This window comes from Natator depressus, chromosome 12 (genome assembly GCF_965152275.1).
Source record: "Natator depressus isolate rNatDep1 chromosome 12, rNatDep2.hap1, whole genome shotgun sequence".
Classification (NCBI taxonomy): Eukaryota; Metazoa; Chordata; order Testudines; family Cheloniidae; genus Natator; species Natator depressus.
This window is the reverse complement of record NC_134245.1, coordinates 4,432,236-4,456,266: the sequence shown is the minus strand read 5'-3', so window position 1 is coordinate 4,456,266 and position 24,031 is coordinate 4,432,236. Positions and strand designations below refer to the sequence as shown.

General features: G+C 44.2%; 1 protein-coding gene across 1 annotated transcript in view; it reads left to right on the top strand.

Moving 5' to 3' along the window:
* The window catches only part of GFOD2 (Gfo/Idh/MocA-like oxidoreductase domain containing 2), a 44,023-nt gene that overhangs the window by 10,771 nt on the left and 9,221 nt on the right, over window positions 1-24,031 (top strand). Inside the window, exon 2 of the mRNA XM_074968384.1 lies at window positions 6,119-6,462. Within this exon, the coding sequence (XP_074824485.1) occupies window positions 6,204-6,462 (259 nt within the window). The 5' untranslated portion in view covers window positions 6,119-6,203. The remainder of the gene's footprint in view (window positions 1-6,118; window positions 6,463-24,031) is intronic.

Below are 24,031 nucleotides of genomic sequence, written 5' to 3'. Positions count from 1 at the left end.
TTCCATATTAGGCTGACCCAACAAATTGAAAAGGAGTACTTGTGGCACCTTAGAGACTAACAAATTTATTTGAGCATAAGCTTTCGTGAGGAGTTACTCAACCAATTTCTAACTGAGACTAGGGTTTGGTTGAGAATGAGCAGATTGATACTCGGTCTAGACAAAATGAAGGCGACGGCTGTGGAATGGAAGAAGGAATTGGAAGAATTAGTGGAGGTAGTTTCAGCTCTTTGGTTGGGGGAAGAAATATGTTTGCTATTTTTCACACAAGTTTGCAACCTAGCAATCTTGTTGGTTGCCAGATTTTCTAGGTTGCATTTGTGCTCCAGGCTTTTTTCTTTCTGCACCTGGCTAGAAGTCTGTGATTATTTTGTTCAGACGTATGGGTCTTCATCACTTGAAGATTGGATTGCTGTAATGCTCTGAATGTAGGGCTGCATGTTAAGATTTGGAATTGTCAACTAATGAGGCAGCCTTCGTACTTAGTGATATTTCCCACAGGGATTGCATCACAGCTGTGTTCTTCCTTTGCACTGGCTTCTAGTTTTGATTTTGGGTGTAATTCAAGGTTTTGGTTTGATTTGTATGTGATACAACTACGGTTGAGAGCAGCTGAGGCGTACAAGCTGACAATCCTCTGTGTTTAACTGAGTATGTTGCTTGGAGAACGTTTCAGGGAGGGGCTCTAAAGCTTGCTTTACTCCCCTGCTCCAGCAAAGCCCAAGTCTGACCTTTGAGGCATGCTTACAAGGTCAGTGTGTTTTCCCAGGCTTTTAAGAAGAGGGAGGGTAAGGAGGATTTAGGGAGCTGCTGATTGTTCTGATGGATTAATTGTTTAAGGCAGAGTAAGCTATTTCAGCTTTCTTTTTATTCACTTTTAGCAATTTAAAAGAATACAGTAGTTATAAAGAAACATGTTAACATAGCCAAAAGATATGTAAACTTATGTTTTTTCTATGACTCAGTGATTTTGTCCGCAGTTCAATGTTGAATGACCATTCATAATTTAGCATAGAGTAACAGCAGAATGAAATCTCATCAAGCATAACTTAACATTTAAAAAGAAAAGGAGTACTTGTGGCACCTTAGAGACTAACAAATTTATTAGAGCATAAGCTTTCGTGAGCTACAGCTCACTTTATTGGATTCGTGAGCTACAGCTCACTTCATTGGATGCATCTGATGAAGTGAGCTGTAGCTCACGAAAGCTTATGCTCAGATAAATTGGTTAGTCTCTAAGGTGCCACAAGTACTCCTTCTCTTTTTACGGATACAGACTAACACGGCTGCTACTCTGAAACTTAACATTTAAAGGAACTCTGTCCAGTTAAAAAATCATTCTTCCTTCTTAAAAGAAAATCGAGTATAATTACAAATAAAACTTAAATTCTGAAAGTTTAGAAGGGAAAATTTGTTTTTAGTTTGTGCATTTTATGTTTCGTGGTTTCCTCTGCATTATCAGTTAGGTTACAATCTTGTAAAGACTTAGCGTGTGTTAAACTTGATTGAAGTTAAGCATGTGCATAAATCTTTGCAGGATTCAGGGCCAAGTACTCCTTTTCTTTTCCCTCTGTTGTGTTATTTCATGCAACAGAGAAAAGAGAAAGGTTTAAAAGGAAAATGTGTTTGTAAAACCAGAGAACTGGACAGTTACAAAGCAGATTGTTTTTACAGTGCCCTGTACAATGGGGCTTAGGCCTCTAGGTGCTACTGCAGTACAAATAATAATAAATCAGAAATATTTTAATACCACTCCATTAGTTAAAAAGGTCTGACTGCTTGTTCTCATTGCGCTGTACTTTATCTGACTGTTCTTCTAATCACTCTTTCCTCAAAGGAGCTACTTTTAGTTGATAAAGTTCTAGTTTTATTTCCATTTTAGTGTGGGGCCATCCATTCTAGTGTAGAGTGACTCCAAAAGTTGTGGGTAGAACAATCTTACTACAGAGATGGGAGGAACAGGTTATCTGCTGCAATATGTCCTGCACAGCAGCATTGTTTACTTGAAGTGCATTTACAGCAACAGTCTAAATCAGAGGGTAGTAAGACTTCTGGCTGCATTGTCTTAGGAGCTCATCCCAAATACTTCTCTCTCCTTTACTGCTGGTCTCTACCCCATTATTGGTTTATTCTTTGTAAAATGTGTTGGTGTATGTGCTGCTAGAGTACTTGGATAGGTACATTTTTTAAAAAAAATCCAAATCTACTGCTTTGCTTGGAAAAAAGAAATTGCAAATTGAAATGACCCCTGACATAGCCCTGTGCCTCAAAATGAATCAGAAGAGAATGGATATCCAAGATAACTGCACCTCTGTTTGTTTTAATACATGACTGTAGTACTCAGATTAAATTTGACAACTGAAAAATTCATTACGTTTTAACTGTGCTTTATTTGCATATTGATGCTGACAAGCCTTGGCCAGAAAGACTTAGTTATTTAAGAACAAAATATTTGAGAGTAGAAGGGTGTAGAAGATGTAGTAAAATTTATTTCTTGCTATTGAAATCATCCTACCAAAAGTCCTACCCTAGTCCTCTTGTCATAAAGATTTTAAACGCGAGCTGAATTGACAGAGAACAATATTTCAGTTTTACCCCTCAGGTTTAATTCAGTATTTCCTCATTTTGGTTCAGCAACCATTAACTGTATTTAATCAGGGAAGTATCCACAATTACACATCAAGAACTAAATTGACACCATTCAAATGCTATGGAATAAGGTATTCTGGCTCAGGGAGAACAACTTGAGAATGCACTACATGACCTTGTCTTTGACTGACACTGGATATTTGTTTGGGATATTTTGTGCATGTGTGTGATATTAGGGTAAAATGTAGAGTAGGTCCAAAACCAAGGATATTGTGTCGTCATATCTCTATAATTAGTCATGCAGCCAAACCTGAAGGTATAGTTTGGAACTGAAACAAATGAAATTGGCATAGCAGCATTGTATGTCTGTCTGTTCCCCAAGAACAGTTCGCACAAGCATATGCTGCTCAAGCTGTTTCTCTGCCTTTTGTTCAAGCTGAAAGTATATAAATGCAGTAGTTCAATGAAATATATTGTTCTCTGTACATTTTGCCACCAGTACAGTTTTCACCTGGACAGTCCGGGGTTTTGGCTTGTGTGTCCGGGTGCCATTTTTTTCTTTTAAATGTGGGGCGCAATTGGCGGAGAAAGGGGTGGGACTTTGGGGGAAGAGGAGGAGAAAGGGGTGAGGCCTCGGGGTCTGGTTACCAGCCATTAGAAAGGTGGCAACCCTAGATTAGACAAACACAAATTTACACACATTTATGTGTTGGAATACTAGAGATAAAGCCACAAGAGTTCTGTAAATTGATCAGCAAAAGCACATTAAAATGTAAATCACAGTGATGGATGATGAAGAAATCAGTTAATTGCAATAGCAGGTGTAATGTGGTATTGGGCAGGAGAAATGAAGGATATAATCTCAGGTTAACAGTGCTGTTCAATATGGTCTCGCATTTCAGTTAACAGGCCGGATTGTGATACCCTTACTCACACACTGAGTAGAACAATACTCTACTCATAGTCAGTGAGGACTATTCAAGGAGTAAGAGACTTCTCAGCATGAGTAAAGGTTGCAAAATCTGGTGCTCAGTAAAGTGTCAGCTCTGTATAGACAGTTCTTATTTTAATTTTCAAATATTTTATTTATCAATAAAATGTCAACACATTGATGCATCTAGAGAAAGAGGGGTGTGGTAAGAGCCTTAATTTCCATATGTTTCCACTTTATAGGGAAATAAAAACCTATTAAAGGAACACTGTTAAGGTGCCCAAGCAACAAATAATATCTCTCTGTGTAGCCATACATAGGACAAGAACATCTCACAAAGTAAACGGGCATTGGTATATTAGAATGCAAGTATATTGGTTGGTAAGGGGCTTGCAAAATACCATTGATCAAATTATTAAGGGTTATATAACTGAAACATAATAGTGTCTTATTAAATATTTCAGCAACAGAAAAATGAATATATAAAACAAGATGCTATGTGGAGAGATTACACATGGCAATCTTTCACAAAACATAGTTACATATAAACTGGAATTGTTTATATGAAGATGGAAAAATGTAACAAGTTTTCATTTGATTTCACATTTGTATTTAGTTATTAACTCATTTTTCTTTTATGTACCTTAAACAAATGTTAAACCAGAAATATAGTATGAACTGCTTCGCACCCTCTATTTTTCGTCTATTGTACACCTGCAAACTGAGGTTTTTTTTAAATAGTGTGTGAGCAAAAATAATTGTATAGCTAAGGATCATGCGGTTCTTGTAATAAAATACTTTTTATTTAAAATTCAATGGGAAAGATCTTGTATAAACTACTAGTTCAAGAAAATACGTTCTATCTGTTCTAATCAACTAAGTTTAGTAAAACTTCCTACCAGGGGCACTGGAGCAAATTTTAAGGGGAGATCCTGGCTGGAGTAAAAAAGCTTAAGCAGAACAAACACACTGAGGAGACAGTGTTTGGTATGGAAAGAAGCTTTTTATAGACAAATGCTGTGGAACATCCTTCCACACACTGGGCATCAGGAATACAAACTATCCATTAGTTTTCCTGTTAAAGTAGAGTTGTAAAACTTCATCTTATTGTCATGTCTCCCCCTGCTTGCTTCGTTTCACACTGCTTAACTTAAAGTACTTTTTACATGTACCAAGGTACTGTACCCTCACTGTGAAACATAAACAATGCTATGATAACTAAGAGACACTTTGAGGGGTATTTTAGTTAGTTGCTGATGTGGAAATTGGGCAGAATGGAATTACATCAGCTAGGCATCAGATGCACAAAGAATTTATATTTGGACTGCCACAAGGCACTAATGGTGGTATGTGGAATGAATCAGGCATAGAATGTAAAATGTGGGAAGGAATAAAAGCAAACTAAGTACACCTCCTTCTCCTTACTCTCACTGAAGAGAACACTTTCATCATATTAGTTGTTAAAACTTTGTTTTTAACTAAATCTTATTGTGCAATGATGATACTGAGTTTCCCTACAGTTAAATAGCTTGATAGGTTTCTTTGTTCTTTGCTTCCCTTTAACCCTTCATATGAAAGGTTACTGCCTCAGGCTTAGAATCTACAATCAGGAGAGGTTTTAGTAATATATGTATGCCAAGATTAGCAGGGCTGTAGTACCATTCTCCTTGGTTCTTTGTTAGACATTTTATGTCTCTTCTTTACAAGGGTGCTTTCTATTACGTATTCCTCTCTACCTACATTCCTAAACTTACCAAGGGTCTTAGTAGATTCTCCATCACTGGTGATTTTTAAATCAAGATTGGCTGTTTTTCTAAAGATCTGCTCTAAGAATTGTTTTGTGGAAGTTTTATGTCCTGTGTTTTTTACAGGGTGGTCAGACTAGATGATCACAATGGTCCCTTCTGGTCTTGGAATCTATGAAAACCAATATCTTTATTTCTCTGCTGACATCAACAGTCTGGATGTTACTGTATTCCCAAATTGTGGTGTGGCTGTACCATCTACTGTCTCCTCTTGTATCATTTATTTTTAGTGCTTAAAGTTAAACTAGTTAAACAGAGACCCACCACACTTGACATTTTACCAAGATAATTACTTGGAATATGTCTTGTTCAGAACAGTATATTTACTTATGTGTGACTATAGAGATCTACATTTATAACACAGAGACCGCAGGTCTGGCATGTCTAAACGTCACTGAACCATGCCAGATTATCTGGGGACTGCACCAAATGGGCAAAAAATGAGGCATATGGTATTCTCCTTCATCTTTAATGTGAAGATGTGGCCGCTAAGACTAAATATCTCAGTATGCAGTGTTTCATCTTGAGCCAAGTAGCCTCTTGGAAGCTCACCTGTTAAGATGTTGTTTCTCTGTTACACCTTCTCATTAAAGACATGGGCACTGTGGATCTCCTTTAGTCTGCTGGTTTTTGCTGCTCTATCTTAGGTTTATCTTTGATTTCACTTTGAGTGAGTCTCTCAGCATTTTGCATATGACATCAAAATGGTAGATCCTGACATTCAGTAGTGAATGCATTTGATGTAAAAATGTACCCTCTGGTAATATCCGACTGTAACATTTGCTGTTTTTAGGAGCTGTGGTTGAGATGGAAGGCTGAGGAGCTAAACCTTATGTTGGCGGTCTACGTATGGACACTAAGGCTTGAGTGAACACGCAATGAAAATGCTTCCTGGAGTGGGCGTTTTTGGGACTGGCAGCACTGCCCGGGTACTGGTGCCTTTGTTGAGAGCAGAGGGTTTCTCCATCGAAGCACTTTGGGGGAAGACTGAAGAGGAAGCAAAGCGGCTAGCAGAGGAAATGAACATTGAATTCTACACCAGTCAGACTGATGATGTCTTGCTGCACCAGGATGTAGATTTGGTTTGCATCAACATCCCTCCACCACTAACCCGGCAAATCGCTGTGAAAGCTCTAGGTACTGTGTTTTCTCTTTTGAGTCAGAGCAAAAGGCTTTTTTGACTATCTGATTGAAAAAACACTTTCTAATAGATTTAAATTTGCTGCTGTTGGCTTGTCAATGCATAATCAGTAGCACTATAAAAACGCCGTTCTAAATTGTGTTGTGTTTGGAGCTGGTAGTGCTGCCTGTCGTTAAAGTTACCTGACGCTTCCCATTATAAGACCCTGTTTATAATTTCTTGTAACTTTAACTGTTTAGGCTGAAATTTCCCATGCTGGGGGTCTTGGAAAATTTTAGAAAAAATGGTCAGCTACTTTGGAGAATGAGATTAGGGCAAAATACATTTTGTTGCCCACGTACAAAAATTTTTTTTACAAGGGTTTAGCTGAGAAGCTCTAGCGCCCCCATGCTGTGGTGGTGTGGTGCTGGCTCTTCTTTCTCCCCCACCCCATCAGGGATTGATTGATTGATTTTGCTGTTCACATAAATAAATGACAAAATTTGACCAAGTGATGAGGTTTAAAAAAATCTGCAGATGCTCAAGAGATTTCTGAGCTTGGGAGCTAAATTCTTTGACAATTCAGTACTGAGCATGCTCCATCCAGGGGTTGAGCTGGACTTGCCCTGCTCCTAGTTGCTGAGGGCTCCTATGGCACTACACACATGAATTGAAAGCCTGGAGAGTATCTCTTGTTGCTCCCTCTGCTGGCACCCGGCAGCATGGTGTATGAGGAGGAATCACCTTGACTGAAATACAGAGGGGACAAAGGCTGAGCCAAGAGAAGGGTGGAAGAAGTGGACTGGGACAAGAACTCTGGAAGGGGAGGGCTGAGAGCTGGTGGGGAGACGGAATGATACTGGGACTGGCTGGAGAAGGAGACTGGGAACTGGTTACATAAGCAATTTGAGTTCACCAACTTCCTAACTTTTGACTTCTTGACCTTAATGTTTTTATACAGGGTGGTGTGTGCCTATAGATAGTCTTGTAAATCTAAAGTTCGACTTCTTGTTGACTCTTAATAAAGCTCAAAGTGAATAGGTTTCTAGGACTGGGGATTTTGTCATGCTGTATCAACTAGGGTAATCCTTTATTCTCTGCCTTTTAAGTAGATTTTTGTGCTAAAGTAACTTGCTTTCGAAGTAAACATCTCATGCTAACCCTTCTAAGATGTCAGTCAAATGTTTGGGGAGGTGATCTTTGGATTTTGTCTTCACGTTGTTGTTAGACTTGTATTGAGTGCTTTATTACTGCTAGTCCTAGGTCCCAAGGAACTACTGCGATGGAACATTTAACATACATGTGAGAATTCATTGCTTGAAATATGCTAAAATCTCTTCTAAATGCTGTTTAAATGGTGACTGTTTCGCTTCCTACGATACTCTCTGTAGGTTAGATGAATTTATGTGGTTGAACCATTTCTGGTAAACTAAACTGAACACGAGACAAATTTAGGTTGTTAATAAAACTCCCATTCCTCAAAGGTAAGGAAACATGAAATGGCATCACTCCAATCAAAGAAGGTGAAGAAAATGAAGATGAAATGAAGATTAGTTGTGAGACAAGTGTTTATGTAGTTAATGGAAAGGTGAAAAGAGAGGGACTGATGGCTTTTTAAGAGATTATCAGATATCCTCTGGAACAGCAGAGGATTATTTACTTTTCATTTATTTTTATTTTCCCTAAAGTGCTCTCATCTAAAGACTGTCTGATGTGCCATTTCAGAGTCAATAGGTAATTACTAGTTCTCCTGTCTTTCAGCTTTTTCTAAATTTGTCTAGGATGTTCCTTAAACACATTTCTGGTGGGACCAAATTCCGGAGGCATGCACGTACTACCAAGAATGTTCTTCCTTGGTCCAGAATTTTGGAGGAACACCTGTTATATGATGGGCTCAGAGATGGCAAGTATGCCTGTTAGGATATCAACATTAATATAGCAATCATTACATCTAGAGCCTTTTTGAAAGGGAATTATATATGGCTGGGGGCATAATTGTGCTTTACCAGCTGAGAGATTAGGGAACTGAGAATGGCTAGACTGCTTGCTGCGCAATGAAAGCCAGTCTCACCATGTCAGCCGTTTGGCCATGGGAGGCGGCAGTGGTGCCAGGTGGCACTAATATTACTTTACATTTTTTTTAATTTATTGGTAATCATAAACAGTTAAGCAACAATCCAATAACACACATGGGGTGCACGCCTAACATAAGTGACATTGTAGTATTAACTTCGAGCCCGGAGCAAGGCATAGCTGATCAATGCCTAGGCAGTAATTAAAATTAAGACCAGCATGACTAATAAGTAACCAGTAAGGCAGAAACTATTTTACATTTATGTACCACTTTTCATCCCAAAGGATCTAAAGCCACTTCATAAAATGTCTCTCATATTTCCCACAACTGAAATGCAGCCACCTCTTGATAGAATGCCTCAGTTTAAGGTGGAAAGCAAAAAGAAACATTTAACTGAAATGGCTTGGGAACTTAGGGAGGCAGAATATTAGAAAAACCCAAATTAGAATTTGTTCAGGACACCAGAACACCTACCGTGCTGATCCTTTAAAGAGTTGCTCTATGGAGTAGATAAAGAGGGAGCCATTCATTTGCTCTCTTGGGTGGGTTTTTACGTATTTGAAAGATAAGAGAGATCTTTGTGATGTAAAGTCCATCTGGTTTTGTGGGATAATGTGTTACAAATACATTAAATGTATGTTTGTCTTGAGGTAGACAGAAAAGGGCTCTATCGCTGTTTTGCATTTTTAGATAATTCACCCTTGTCATTCCTGGAGCAGGTGTCCTGTGATGTTGACCAAGTATATTACTATTACCATCTGCATACAGCTTTTCCATCTCCTTATCGCAAGCAGTGGGAGGATTTTTGTGTTTCAGAGCTTGTGTAAACAGGAAGTAGCAAAATGAAGGAAAGCATTTTGGACTGAGTTTATCACATTCCTGCATAGACAGAGTTGTCACACGTTGGCAGTACTTCAAAACAGGCAGGATTTCTTGAGGTTTGAAACATAGCTGGTCATTTAATTGTGATTATGATTGAAATTGAAATTTGCTCAGTCCCTCCCAAATGCCTGTGGAGGACAGGGCAATAGAGAAGCATGCTTCTAGTTATTGATTATACATCTCCATGAAGTATATCCACATGCACTTCACTTCACGCTGTTCAGAACTCTTGAAGAGCCTGTGGACTAAATGACGCTAGGATTCTTTAAAATTTCCTTTGATAGACATTTTAATGTAGGACAAGTAGCAGTACTGGTTGTGGTGGGGTCAACATTGTCACTTGCACATTTGGAGGCAGGAGGGGCAAGCTGAAATGAATCTGGTATTTGTGAGAAGTGCTGGATAGACAGTTCTGGAAACTGCAGCCATGTCAGTTAATCACTGAATAGGTGCGTCAAGGATTGTGGTTGTAGGGTTGCGGAATAATTTTCCTGCAACTCAGCTGCCAGTGTGCACAAGCCCTGACCTTAAAGGGACCACACCACGCAGGAGCAAGAGGGGGAGTTTATTTTGTATCGCCCTTAGCCTTTCTGCTGTGACTGGCCAGAAGTGTGTGAAGTGTGATCTCAAAATTAAAAGATTGACCTGCCAGCTGCTTGACAGATTACTGTACAGCCTTCAGGTGACTTTTAGTCTCTAACAACCTGGGCCAGGGGTGGGGAAACTTTTTGGACCGAGGGCCACATCGGGGTGCGAAACTGTATGGAGGGCCAAGTAGGGAAGGCTGTGCCTCCCCAAACAGCCTGGCCCCTGCCCCTAACTGCCCCCTCCCACTTCCCACCCCCTGACTGCCCCCCTCAGAACCCCCGACCCATCCAACCCCCCACTCCTTGTCCCCGACCACCCGCTTCCAGGACCCCCTGCCCCTAACCACCTCTTCAGGACCCCACCCCCTATCCAACCTCCCAGACTGGTTCTGGTTCTCATGGGAGACTTCAATCACCCTGATATCTGCTGGGAGAGCAATACAGCGGTGCACAGGCAATCCAGGAAGTTTTTGGAAAATGTAGGAGACAATTTCCTGGTGCAAGTGCTGGAGGAACCAACTAGGGGCAGAGCTCTTCTTGACCTGCTGCTCACAAACCGGGAAGAATTAGTAGGGGAAGCTAAAGTGGATGGGAACCTGGGAGGGAGTGACCATGAAATGGTCGAGTTCAGGATCCTAACACAAGGAAGAAAGAAGAGCAGCAGAATACAGACCCTGGACTTCAGAAAAGCAGACTTTGACTCCCTCAGGGAACTGATGGGCAAGATGCCCTGGGAGAATAACATGAGGGGGAAAGGAGACCAGGAGAACTGGCTGTATTTTAAAGAATCCTTGTTGAGGTTACAGGGACAAACCATCCCGATGTGTCGAAAGAATAGTAAATATGGCAGGCGACCAGCTTGGCTTAACAGTGAAATCCTTGCTGATCTTAAACACAAAAAAGAAGCTTACAAGAAGTGGAAGATTGGACAAATGACCAGGGATGAGTATAAAAATATTGCTCGGGCTTGGAGGAGTGAAATCAGGAAGGCCAAATCACACCTGGAGTTGCAGCTAGCAAGAGATGTTAAGAGTAACAAGAAGGGTTTCTTCAGGTATGTTAACAACAAGAAGAAAGTCAAGGAAAATGTGGGCCCCTTACTGAATGAGGGAGGCAACCTAGTGACAGAGGATGTGGAAAAAGCTAATGTACTCAATGCTTTTTTTGCCTCTGTCTTCACAAACAAGGTCAGCTCCCAGACTACTGCACTGGGCAGCACAGCATGGGGAGGTGGTGACCAGCCCTCTGTGGAGAAAGAAGTGGTACAGGACTATTTAGAAAAGCTGGACGAGCACAAGTCCATGGGGCCGGATGCATTGCATCCGAGAGTGCTAAAGGAGTTGGCGGATGTAATTGCAGAGCCATTGGCCATTATCTTTCAAAACTCACGGCGATCGGGGGAGGTCCCAGATGACTGGAAAAAGGCTAACGTAGTGCCCATCTTTAAAAAAGGGAAGGAGGAGGATCCTGGGAACTACAGGCCAGTCAGCCTCACCTCAGTCCCTGGAAAAATCATGGAGCAGGTGCTCAAGGAATCAATTTTGAAGCACTTAGAGGAGAGGAAAGTGATCAGGAACAGTCAGCATGGATTCACCAAGGGCAAGTCATGCCTGACTAATCTAATTGCCTTCTATGACGAGATAACTGGCTCTGTGGATGAAGGGAAAGCGGTGGACGTGTTGTTCCTTGACTTTAGCAAAGCTTTTGACACGATCTCCGACAGTATTCTTGCCAGCAAGTTAAAGAAGTCTGGGCTGGATGAATGGACTATAAGGTGGATAGAAAGCTGGCTAGATTGTCGGGCTCAACGGGTAGTGATCAATGGCTCCATGTCTAGTTGGCAGCCGGTATCAAGTGGAGTGCCCCAGGGGTCGGTCCTGGGGCCAGTTTTGTTCAATATCTTCATTAATGATCTGGAGGATGGTGTGGATTGCACCCTCAGCAAGTTTGCAGATGACACTAAACAGGGAGGAGTGGTAGATACGCTGGAGGGTAGGGATAGGATACAGAGGGCCCTAGACAAATTGGAGGATTGGGCCAAAAGAAATCTGATGAGGTTCAACAAGGACAAGTGCAGAGTCCTGCACTTAGGACGGAAGAACCCCATGCACCGCTACAGACTAGGGACCGAATGGCTCGGCAGCAGTTCTGCAGAAAAGGACCTAGGGGTGACAGTGGACAAGAAGCTGGATATGAGTCAACAGTGTGCCCTTGTTGCCAAGAAGGCCAATGGCATTTTGGGATGTATAAGTAGGGGCATTGCCAGCAGATCGAGGGACGTGATCGTTCCCCACTATTCGACATTGGTAAGGCCTCATCTGGAGTACTGTGTCCAGTTTTGGGCCCCACTCTACAAGAAGGATGTGGAAAAATTGGAAAGAGTCCAGCGGAGGGCAACAAAAATGATCAGGAGGCTGGAGCACATGACTTATGAGGAGAGGCTGAGGGAACTGGGATTGTTTAGTCTGCGGTAGAGAAGAATGAGGGGGGATTTGATAGCTGCTTTCAACTACCTGAAAGGGGGTTCCAAAGAGGATGGCTCTAGACTGTTCTCAGTGGTAGCAGATGACAGGACAAGGAGTAATGGTCTCAAGTTGCAGTGGGGGAGATCTAGGTTGGATATTAGGAAAAGCTTTTTCACTAGGAGGGTGGTGAAACACTGGAATGGGTTACCTAGGGAGGTGGTGGAATCTCCTTCCTTAGAGGTTTTTAAGGTCAGGCTTGACAAAGCCCTGGCTGGGATGATTTAGTTGGGGATTGGTCCTGCTTTGAGCAGGGGGTTGGACTAGATGACCTCCTGAGGCCCCTTCCAACTCTGATATTCTATGATTCTATGACTGCCCCGACCCCATCCACACCCCCGCCCCCTGACAGGCACCCTGGGATCTCACCCCCCCCACCACCCCCCTGAACCTCCACCCCAGCCAACTGCACCCTGCTCCCCGTCCCCTGACTGCCCCCCGGGGCCCCCTCCCCCTTATCTAACCCCCCCTCCCCGGTTCCCTACCACCTTACCATGCCACTCAGAGCAGCAGGACTGGCTTATTGGAAAGCCTGGGAGGTGGGTGGCCGCAAGCCACGCTGCCCACGTGGCGACGTGGGGAGGAGGGACAGTGGGGGAGGGGCCAGGGGCGAGCCTCCCCGGCCAGGAGCTCAAGGGCTGGGCAGGATAGGCCTGCGGGCTGTAGTTTGCCCACCTCTGACCTGGGCTGTATATGAACCGCTGAAAGGCTCCATATCCCAATAATAATTCCCTGAGGTATCTAATGTGCATGCTCTTTCTTCAAACTAATATTAAAATGGCCAAGACTAAATGGATTACAGCAGAGTGAGAGCTCTGCTATAGTTAACCTTAAGACCAGCTTTCTGTTTAAAGCTCAACCCTAAGTGCTTTAAAATGTACATAGTTACTTGGATTGCTTTGAAATTTGATGTGCTTCATGGGGTTTCCGGGTTCTGTCGTGGATCCAAATTTGGGGCCATTTGACCCAGGGTTTCCTAAAATGCAGCCCTCGGGGGGGGGAGAGGAGAGACACAGACTTTTCTTAAGGCTGACAGATTCTAACAACTTATTTTTGCTCACAAATAGAGATCAAACCCAGGGCTCAGCTCATCGCTCCAGGGTCCCAAACGCTTGAGGGTTACCCCAACAGAATGCAGCCCTTTGGGGGGAAATCACATTAAAAGGTTATTTGATTGGAAAAGTTTACTACTTTAGGCACACTAAGGCTCATGAGCCTATTCTCACAACTTAAAGGTTACACTGAGCGTGCACGGACAAAGAGTTAACAGGATTGTTAGCCCCCGTAGTTCCACATGTGCTGGGTAGCTCAAGGGGATCAGCAGTCGTACTTTGAACTTGACCTACCCAGGTAATATCAGTTTGAGTCCCATGTTGGGCAGAAATTTGGAAAAGGCAGGTTGTGAAAATCTGCCTGTCAGGATTTTTGGATTTGTTTGTTTTTGGGGGCGAATGCAGGTAAAATTCTTTGAAATCTGCTGATGAAAATTACTATATAAAAGCTAGGTCTTTTGATTATTGTCTAGCCATAACATATCTGAGGTAGCATATCCACTGCAAGCCTCAGTGTGAACTAAAATGGTCTAAATGACCGTTAACGCCTATCGACAAACACTTCTTTTTCTGTTTAAAAATCTAGCAAATTAAATAGCAAAAAACTTCATTAACACAGATTTAAGGTTGCCCAGTGATAGTTCGTGCCCTTCCAAAACATCAAGTTCAGCAAAATCAACCTTCGGAGAACCAGGAAATACAGAGTTAAGGTAAACGCCCACATAGAGTTAACTCTGCCTGTCTGGTGCTGGCCATGGCCACTAGTAATTCTCTGCACACACTCCAGCTGTATTCACTGTGTTAGGTATAGCTGTTGGATGGTGGAGGAATAAGTTGGAGCAGCTTGGGAGAGCTGTGATTGTGATATGAGGAGATCTGGGTTTGCATTGTCTCTCTTCCCCCCCCCCCCACCCCCCCAACCCCCGCCCTTGTTATCAAAGGGAAAACATTTAAATGTACATTGAGGTTCCAGTCTGCATCATTTCAGTACAGAATTATGTAGCTTGTGTCAATACCAGGGCACTGGGGGCTTCTTGCCATAGGTATCCTCAGTAGTGAGGTGGTATAAGAGAGCAGTGTGTGGCTTTAATGATGGGCAGGGGAAATTATAGGTTTAGGGTAAAGGGGTTGTAGTGTAAAGTTCTAGTGTAAAGGGGTTGTAAAAGGGTACAAAGGGGTTGTTAAATTTTACAAATGTGGTGTTTGATCAGGGGAGCAGGCTCTCTGTTTGAGCATAGGGCAAGTGCAGGTAGCGCCTGTCCATTACAGAGAAAAGGCAAAGTGGGAGTGTGTGTGTTATGGGCATACTGGGGCATCACTTGAAGAGGGTAGAGTTAAGGTTGCATGGGCATTTACCTTAACGGTGTAGCCCCTGGTTTTCCAGAAGGTTGAGTTTTGCTGAACTTGCCATTCTGGAAGGGCATGCACTATCACCGGGCAACCTTAACTCTGTGTAAACAACTTTCCTTGCAATTGAATATGAAAGATAGCTTGGATGTAGTATTTCATCATAGAGATGCTACAATTGTCAGGACCCTGTATGTAACAGTTATTCTGCTGTGCAGATGCCTATATAATTTACCATTTTGCCTAAATCTCTTTGCCACACACTCCACAAAAATAACGCCTTCCAGTTCCTTGACGTATCCACCCATTTCACTTTCCTTTCTGTAGGCTTTTATCACAAGGGGGAGTTCAGGGCTTTTCCAGCAGTGCTGCTGTTAAAGGACAGAGCATGAGACCGAGAGAGAGAGATCCCGGATGGTTCAGAACAGCATGAACCATCTCCTAGAGCGCAGGCATACAGGACAGGTTACCAGTTATACTGGTATACCAGCCCTTGAGGGCAAGCTTATTCCAGAACAGATAGCTTTTTTGATTTCGCTTAAACTTCTGCCAAAGTGACACAAACTGTCGTCTAATAAACCTTCTGTTTTACTGGCTGGCTGAGAGTCACGTCTGACTGCGAAGTTGGGGTGCAGGACCCTCTGGCTTCCCCAGGACCCCGCCTGGGTGGACTCGCTGTGGGAAGCGCACAGAGGGGCAGAGGATGCTGAATGCTCCGAGGTCAGACCCAGGAAGGTAGAAGCTGTGTGTCCTGAAGACAGTCTGCTCACAGAAAGGAGACTTCCCCAGAGTCCTGACTGGCTTTGTAGGGAGCAGTTCCAGAGCATCGCCCAGGGACTCCGTGACACAACTTGAAAAGGAATCTGTGTAGCTGTCCTGGTAATATAATGTGTTGGAACTTTTTGGAGGGATTTTTTTTTTTTTTTTTTTTAAAGAGACCAGTCACATTAGCCTACAGCCCCTTTCCACTGTTTCATTCTGCAGAGTACTTTGTAAGAGACATCCTCTCACAGGCCCACCTGCTGTCTTGGCTCCCTGATCGCCCACATATTTTGGTTTTCAAAATATTTCATTCTCTGGCCACTACTCAAGAACTCTAACACTCTGTTCAAAATGTTTTAATAGGTGCAGTCTTTATAGGAACATGTATAGCTAAATTTCAGGGAAGACTTATTTGTCTTCTCACTTAGATCACGTTTGTAAAGCCCTTGAGTGCTATATAATTACAAAGTATTGAGCAAAACATTAAGCGTGATTTGCATGACATTTTGCACGTCTTGAATGTAGGTATTAACTAGGAAGAAGTATTGTTTTGAACACTTTTTACATTCAGCTTGAATTTTTTTACCTGTAATTCGATGTTTCTTTTGCATTCAGGGAATCATGCGGCTGAAATCTGAATTTGATTGAGTCAGAGTGTCTGCTTCATGTTTCAGACATTTTGTGAATTCAGTCGCTGTTGACCTTTTCGGAAATAGTAAAACACATCAGGCCACATTTGAACTCGTCACCTAGAGGTGAAAGGCTGTATGTTACTGTGACAATGTCATAGTAACTGCGCCTGTATTCCCCCCTTTGTGGTACCTCAAGGACACCCACATAAGGTTTCAGGATCCCTGCTGGTAGCTCTCTTAGGCCTTGCCTACACTGGCAAGTTTCTGCACAGTAAAGCAGCTTTCTGTGCTGTAACTCCCGAGGTGCACACACGGCCACGCCACTGAGTGCGCAGAAATTGCCCAGCTGCAGTGCTGTAAACAAACACACTCTATCGAGAGGCGTGGAGCTTTCTGCGGTGTAGACACCCTGGTCGATGACAGCACTGCGATTGGCCTCCGGGAGGTGTCCCGCAATGCCTGTTCTCGCCTCTGTGGTCATCGGTTTGAACTCTACTGCCCTGCCCTCAGATGACCAACTGTGAGCCACACCCCTTAAATTCCTTGGGAATTTTTAAAGTCTCCTTCCTGTTTGCTCGGTGATGCATGCAGTGGTCTCAGCGCATCTTTCCAGGTGGCCATGCCCGCTCTGCGCGCCAGGCGATCCCCCCGCTTTGAGCAATGCCGAGCTGCTGGACCTCATCAGCATTTGGGGAGAGGAAGCTGTCCAGTCCCAGCTGTGCTCCAGCCATAGGAATTATACCTATGGACAGATTTCACGATGCATGACAGAAAGGGACCATGACCGGGACACACTGCAGTGCAGGGTCAAAGTGAAGGCGCTGTGGAACGCCTACCACAAGGCATGGGAGGCAAACCGCTGCTCTGGTGCTGCACCCACAAGCTGCAGGTTCTACAAAGAGCTGGATGCAATATTCGGTGGCGACCCCACCTCCGCTGCGAAGGTGACTCTGGATACTTCAGTGGCTTGCGTGCCAGTCAAGAGTGGACCGAGCCAGGAAGAGGAAATCTTGGACGAGGATGCTGAGGAAGAGAGGGAACCAGAGGCAGAGGACAACTCAGAGGTCAGAGATTCATGCAGCCAGGAGCTCTTCTCTAACCTGGAGGAGGCTAGCCAGTCTCAGCTGTTGGAGCTTGGTGAAGCTCAAACAAGAGAGGAGGCCCTAGTAAATGGCTTTGATTTTGGGAATTGCTGAAGCAAGTTGTTGGGGTCACAAGGGTTGCAGAAAGTAGGCTTGTGTCTGTATGATGCACATACCACCACATGCCTAGTCTGAGCTGCAGAACAGGGTGTTGATTGACTTCCTCACTTCACAGGAATCTGCCTCAAGAGATCTCCACGAAACTCTCATGGAGATACTGGGCAATCTGCTGCCGCAGGTTTTTTGACAGAGCTGCTTTGTTTCTTGCCCCATTAAGGGTAACTTTCCTGCACCACTCTGCCATCACAGGGGGACTGACCATTGCTGCACACAGGCAAGCCTCATAAGGGCCAGGGCGGAAGCCGCAGTCTTGGAGAAGACCCTCCCTTGATTCCCTGTTCACCCTCAGCAGTGAGATATCTTCCATAATGAACACAGCCTGTGGAAAATGTGGGGACAGTAACGATTATAAGGCTCCCCCCTACAGTGCTGGCTCTTCCCAAGAGCCATGTGCCCAGTGTACAGTACTGTCCTGAAACACTGATTTCCCCTGCCACTGCAGTTACTCACCATGTTGGGGGTCTTGTGGCTCGTGTGTGCTTGTCTGGGGTTAGCCAGTTAGTGACAGGTATGTGAATAGTGGCTGTGTTTTAAATCACTGAATCAGTGGTCTCTATGTTGCAAACAACACTGCTTCTGTAAAATGTTGCATTTTGGCTTCACAGATATGACCTTGGGAGCACAGCCTCCCTCTTTGTTATTGCCTGCTGAATGGCTGCGCAGAATTAGAAAGTGGCCATGAAGAACTAAAGAGGACTTTGTGTGATGTCATGATACAATCCACGGCTGAAAAACAGCATATGAAGGAGTGGCAGGACAGCAAGAAGAGGGACTGAAAGCAGAATGTGGTGCGCCAGAACGAAGGCACAGAGCAGCTCTCGAACATTATGGAGCACCAAGCAGACACGCTCCAGGCGCTGTTACACTGCAAACTGAGCAGCTCTGGGCTCGCTCTCCCCTGCAGCCGCTGTCACAAACAGCGCCCCCCCCAGACACTGCCAACACGCTCTTATCAACCTCCTGGCTGCAGTCCGTATCCACTGCGTTCCACTCCTGCCCTGTCACAGTCCAGCCCTGTGGTCTCCCGGTACCCACTGCACTCAACACCCATCCCTCTGCTGAAATACAGTACCCGCTGCACTGTACTCCAGAGGACAAGGTTGCATATGATACCTGGACATACACAAATCTTTAACCGTCCCGGGACCCCACCTCCTCCTGGGACCCTCCCTTCCCCCATCCCCCACAGTGCTGATGTGGTTTTTTTGTTTCTCTCTCTCCCCTCCAGTTGTTGCTTTTTAATAAAAGAATGGTTTTGGTTTGAAAGCAAACCGAGCCCTGCAAAGCAACAGGCAATTTTCTTGAATTGTCTACACCAGTCACCTCCGAGCATTACAAGCACTGCAATCCCCAGCACAGCAACCTATCTTAGTGGCTTTCAGCTTCAAATTGCTGCCTCAAGGCATCTCTGATCCTTATGGCCCTGTGCTGCACCCCTCTAAAAGCCCTGGTCTCTGGCTGTTCAAATTCAGCCTCCAGGCGCTAAGCCTCAGTGGTCCAGCTCTGAGTGCAGCTTTCATCCTTCCCTTCACAAATATTACGGCACGTACAGCATGTGGCTATAAGCATAGGAATATTGTCATCGGCCAGTTCCAGCCTCTCCGATAGGCAGCACTAGTGGGCCTTTAAACGGCAAAAGCACATTCAACTGTCATTCTGCACTTGCTCAGCCTGTTGTTGAACTGCTCCTTGCTGCTGTCAAGGTTCCCCATGTATGGCTATATAAGCCATGGCATTAAGGGCTAGGCAGGGTCTCCCAGGATCACAGTGGGCATTTCAACTTCCCCTACGATGATCTTCTGGTCCAGAAAGAAAGTCCCTGCTTGCAGCTTCCTGAACAGGCCAGTGTTCTGAAAGATGCTGGCAACGTGCACCTTTCTGGACCAGCCTGCGTTAATGTCTGAAACACAGACAATGATCCACAGGCGCCTGGAGAACCATAGAGCAATACCCCTTCCGATTAATGTACTCGGTGGCTAGCTGGTCTGGTGCCTGAATTGGAATATGCGTGCCATCTATCGCCTCTCCGCAGTTAGGGAAACCCATTTGTGCAAAGCCAGCCACAGTGTCACGCACGTTGCCCAGAGTCACGGTCTTTCAGAGCAGGATGTGATCAATGGCCCTGCACACTTCTGTCAACACACGTCCGGTTGACTTTCCCACTCTGAACTGGTTAGCGACCGATCGGTAGCAGTCTGGAGTAGCCAGCTTCCACAGTGCAATCGCCATGCGATTCTCCATCATCAGGGCAGCTCTCGTTCTTGTGTCTTCGCGCCGCGGGGCTGGGCGAGCTCATCACCCCGTCCCCGGCATGTGGCTTTCCTCATGCGAAAGTTCTGCAGCCACTGCTCGTCATCCCAGACGTGCATGATGATGTGATCCCACCACTCAGTGCTTGTTTCCCGAGCCCAAAAGCGGCGTTCCACAGTGGTCAGCACCTCCGTGAATGCCACAAGCAATTTCGTGTCATAGCTACCGCGGGTGGCGAGATCGATGTCACGCTGCTCTTGCCTTTGTAGTTTAAGAAATAACTCCACTGTCACTCGTGACGTGTTAGTGAGACTGTCCTACCCATGAGAGTAGCCTACAGTTCCTCCTTACCTGTAAGGGGTTAAGAAGCTCAAATAACCTGGTTGGCACCTGACCAAAAGAACCAATGGGGACAAAAGATGCTTTCAAATTTGGCGGGGGGAGAGGCTTTGTTTTGGGTTCTTTGCTTCTGTGTTCGTTCGCTCTTGGGACTAAGAGGGACCGGATATCAGTCCATGTCCTCCAAACCATTCTGAACCAGTCTCTCGTATTACAGAAATTGTAAGTACAGCCAGGCAAGGCGTATTAGTTTGTCTTTGTTTTCTCAACTTGTGAATTTTCCCTTTGCTGGAGGGAGGTTTATCCCTGTTTTGTTGTAACTTTGAAACTAAGGCTAGAGGGGGTTCCTCTGTGTTTTGTGCATCTTTTGTTACCCTGTAAATTTATCTTCCAAACTGATTTTACAAAGGGGATTTTTACCTTTTCTTTTTTGTAAATAAAATTCTTCTTTTAAGAACTGTGTGGGTTTTTGTTTTTTTTTTCCTCAGTGTCCAAAGATCCAGAGATTTGGGTCTGTGTTCACTTTGTAACCAATTGGTTAGGATATTATTCCCAAGCCTCCCCAGGAAAGGGGGTGTAAAGGCTTGGGGGGATATTTTGGGGGAACAGGAACTCCAAGTGGTCCTTTCCCTGATTCTTTGTCCAAATCACTTGGTGGTGGCAGCGTACTGTTCAAGGACAAGGTGGAATTTGTGCCTTGGGAAAGTTTTTAATGTAAGCTGGTAAAAATAAGCTTAGGGGGTCTTGCATACGGGTCCCCCCATCTGTACCCCAGAGTTCAGAGTGGAGAAGGAACCCTGACAGAGACCGAGCAGCATATTGGTCAACAGTGCGGGATCCATTCCTGTAGCCCAAAGAGGCAGAGCGCGCAGTACTCAAACCGTTGAAAGATGGCACCAAATGCGGACGGAAGCCCAGAGATTGTGGGTTTTACTGTAGGATTTGGTCTGTTTCTCTGCTCGTATGATAGAAATGGAGGTGGATCAGCGTTTTGGTTTGTTTCAGGCAAGAAGGAAACTCTTTAGCCTGTCAAACTATGACATATTAGGGATCTCCTTTGGCTGACAAGCTGTTGTGAAAATCTTCTCATGGCCATCACACGCGGACTGTTTTAAAAGCTATGTCCGGTTCCACTGTCAAATGTACATCTGCTGGGCACTGATGCTTCCTTTCTAGGATTTCTGGCTGTTGTCTGCAAGTCCACAATTAGTTAAGCATTTCAGTTTATTCCTCTTTATTGTCTGTCTTCTAGAAGCATTATTTTTAAGTAGGTGGTGTACTGCTGTAGGTTAGTCCCTTCATTCTGGGGCCTGCTTTCCCTTAACAGGATATTATCCCTTCCGACCTCTCATCAGTGCACCTTTGAGCCCAGACTGCTCAGCCTAGAGACCAACATTAATGCTTCTCCAATAGAAAATCAACAAGAGATACTGGGTTATGGAATATTAGGGGAGAGGAATTGGTTTGTGTAAAGGACACAGATTTGAGATGAGTTGGGGTGCAGAGGCAGAAAGACACAAGACAGCTGCTCTAGGTGGTAGGTGCCACAAAGGAGAAGGCTCTTGCCTCAGCAATGGTGCATTTTTGAGGCTGGAGAAGACTGGGACTTGGTGAATGGGGAGGAGAATAGTGATCAAAGTCCATCTATGATTGCTTATTCCACAACAGGGGTAGCTCTTTTCAGCCCCAGTGCACCCCAGGCCCTTCCTGGCAGGAGTCTTTCTTTAGGAATCCTACAGTGTAGAGATTAATGTTAGGAAGGGCTGACGTGAAAGCAAATAGCATTACAGGGGACTGGGGGGGAGGATGGAGTATGTACGATCTGAAAGTAATGGTGTTCCTCAGGCTCTGTTTTAATGACCAGATTATTGAAAACTCTAAATGTGATTACTGCCAGGCTTGGATTACAAACCTCCTTTTGGAGGCTAGAAAGAGAGAGGAAGCATGACACAGCTGGGATAGCAGAGAGAAAGTGTGTCATGGTGCATTTAATCCATATTCTAAGGCAAAGCGCCTTCTATTGTTCCCTGCTTCCTGTTTTGATGCCTGGTGGAATCTTATTTTTGTAACAGGAAGTGCATCACTTTCTAATCTCATGGTGTCAGTGACAGGGATTTTGTTAAAAGCATCAAATCCCAATACCGCTCTCACTTGAGTCTCTAGTGCTAATGCTATCTGTCTGTCATCTTTCCTTTGTGTGGAGTTCATCTGACCTAGGAGGAAACTTTGCTGAGATGGGACTGAGGAGGCTACCTGCGCAAAGATTACCTTGCTCACAGGTGACTGTGAGAGATGCAAGTATTTCAAGGGAACATCCTGGAAGAAACATCTGGGACAAGTCTGTCTCCCCTTTCCTTCCTCCATAACCATTTCAGAGGATACATAAATCCTCCTGTGCATCTCGAAACTTGTTACAGTTAGTCGTAGCTCAGAGCAGTGTGATCCCCTGCAAACACCATCTGAAGGAAGCATAAGGAATACAACTGAATGGGTATTAATGAGCATATTGCAAAGTAGCTGCACTGTTACCCTCACATTGTAGGGCACCCCACCTTTACCCTTCCGTGGGCTCAAGGAATAACGCGGTTAATTTAGGCACTCACACCCTTTCCCAGTTCCTAGGGCTCAGGGCATAATCGTCTGCTGGTTTGCGGGGCCTTTTACCAGTGAAAGAGCCTTACATAGTAATATCCTTAACCTCTGTTTATTAATAGTTACCAAAACAGAATACACTTGTTAAGCATGCAGTGCTCATCACTCCCAATAAGACGGATGAACTTTTCTTGGTGGCTAGTTAAGATTACATCATCCAGGGCTCCAGCTTCTGCACAGTATGATTGGCAGTGTGTTAAGGTCTGGCTGCTCTGATCGTGGGCTGTGTCCTGGAGTTAGGTTCCAAAGAACTTGCCTCTGGACCCCACCGGTTTATATAGTTAAAACTTGAGTTCTACTTACCTATACCTTAACCAACCATTTTTAAACTAAAGTACTGCGGAACAGTATTTTTCATCAATCCTAGTCCATTATGAAATACTTCCTTAACCAATCATATGCCACCACTGTAGTTGATTTAAATCTTGCAAAATTAGTTATGCAGCAGACTGAAACAAAGAATCAGACAGAAACCACACTGATAAACAATAGAGAAATAGGGACCAAAAAGGCAAAGAACAATGAAGTAGTATAGATTTCACAGTCACAATTGTTGAGAAGTGGTTTCTTGCCAGACAGAATGCTATAGAAGTTTTCTTTAAGCATGTTAAGATCTGTTTCTTTACGTGGTGATGGTGGGTCCTATTAGGACAGGAGCGCCGTCTTAACAGCCCAGTATTACATTGTTTTGATGGAATGTGAGGATGAGACTCTCTGCTTCTTCGCTTATGGCTGCTCGGGCTCCTTAGTGCAGACAAAGGCCTCAGACCTTAAAGCATTGGGTTCACTCTCAGAAAAATGCTGCATTAATCTCTTTAAACAGTTTTCTTTACATTATTTTTGACAATTTCATAGTGTCTCCAAGTATCTGTGAAAATGTGTTTCTCCATTTAGACATCAGTTTTCATTATCTTCCTAAAGTGAGAGGGACAAGATGATGAGGTAAAATCTTTTATTGGACCAACTTCTTTTGGGGAAAGAGACCGGCTTTTGAGCTTACACAGACAGAGCTGTTCTTCAGATCTGAAGTGAGAGGGTTCGTTTCCAGACAGTGTTTTCTACTGTCTAGATTTCAAGCAGCTCTTCTTTACACAGAGCAGTGATCTCCTGCAATTATCTCCACTGAGACTCAGCTGAAACATATTGATTTTTACATTTTACCAAGACACATTATCTGCAGTGAGCCAAGAAACTACTTCACAACCAAAGAGAGCCTCTTGCCCTG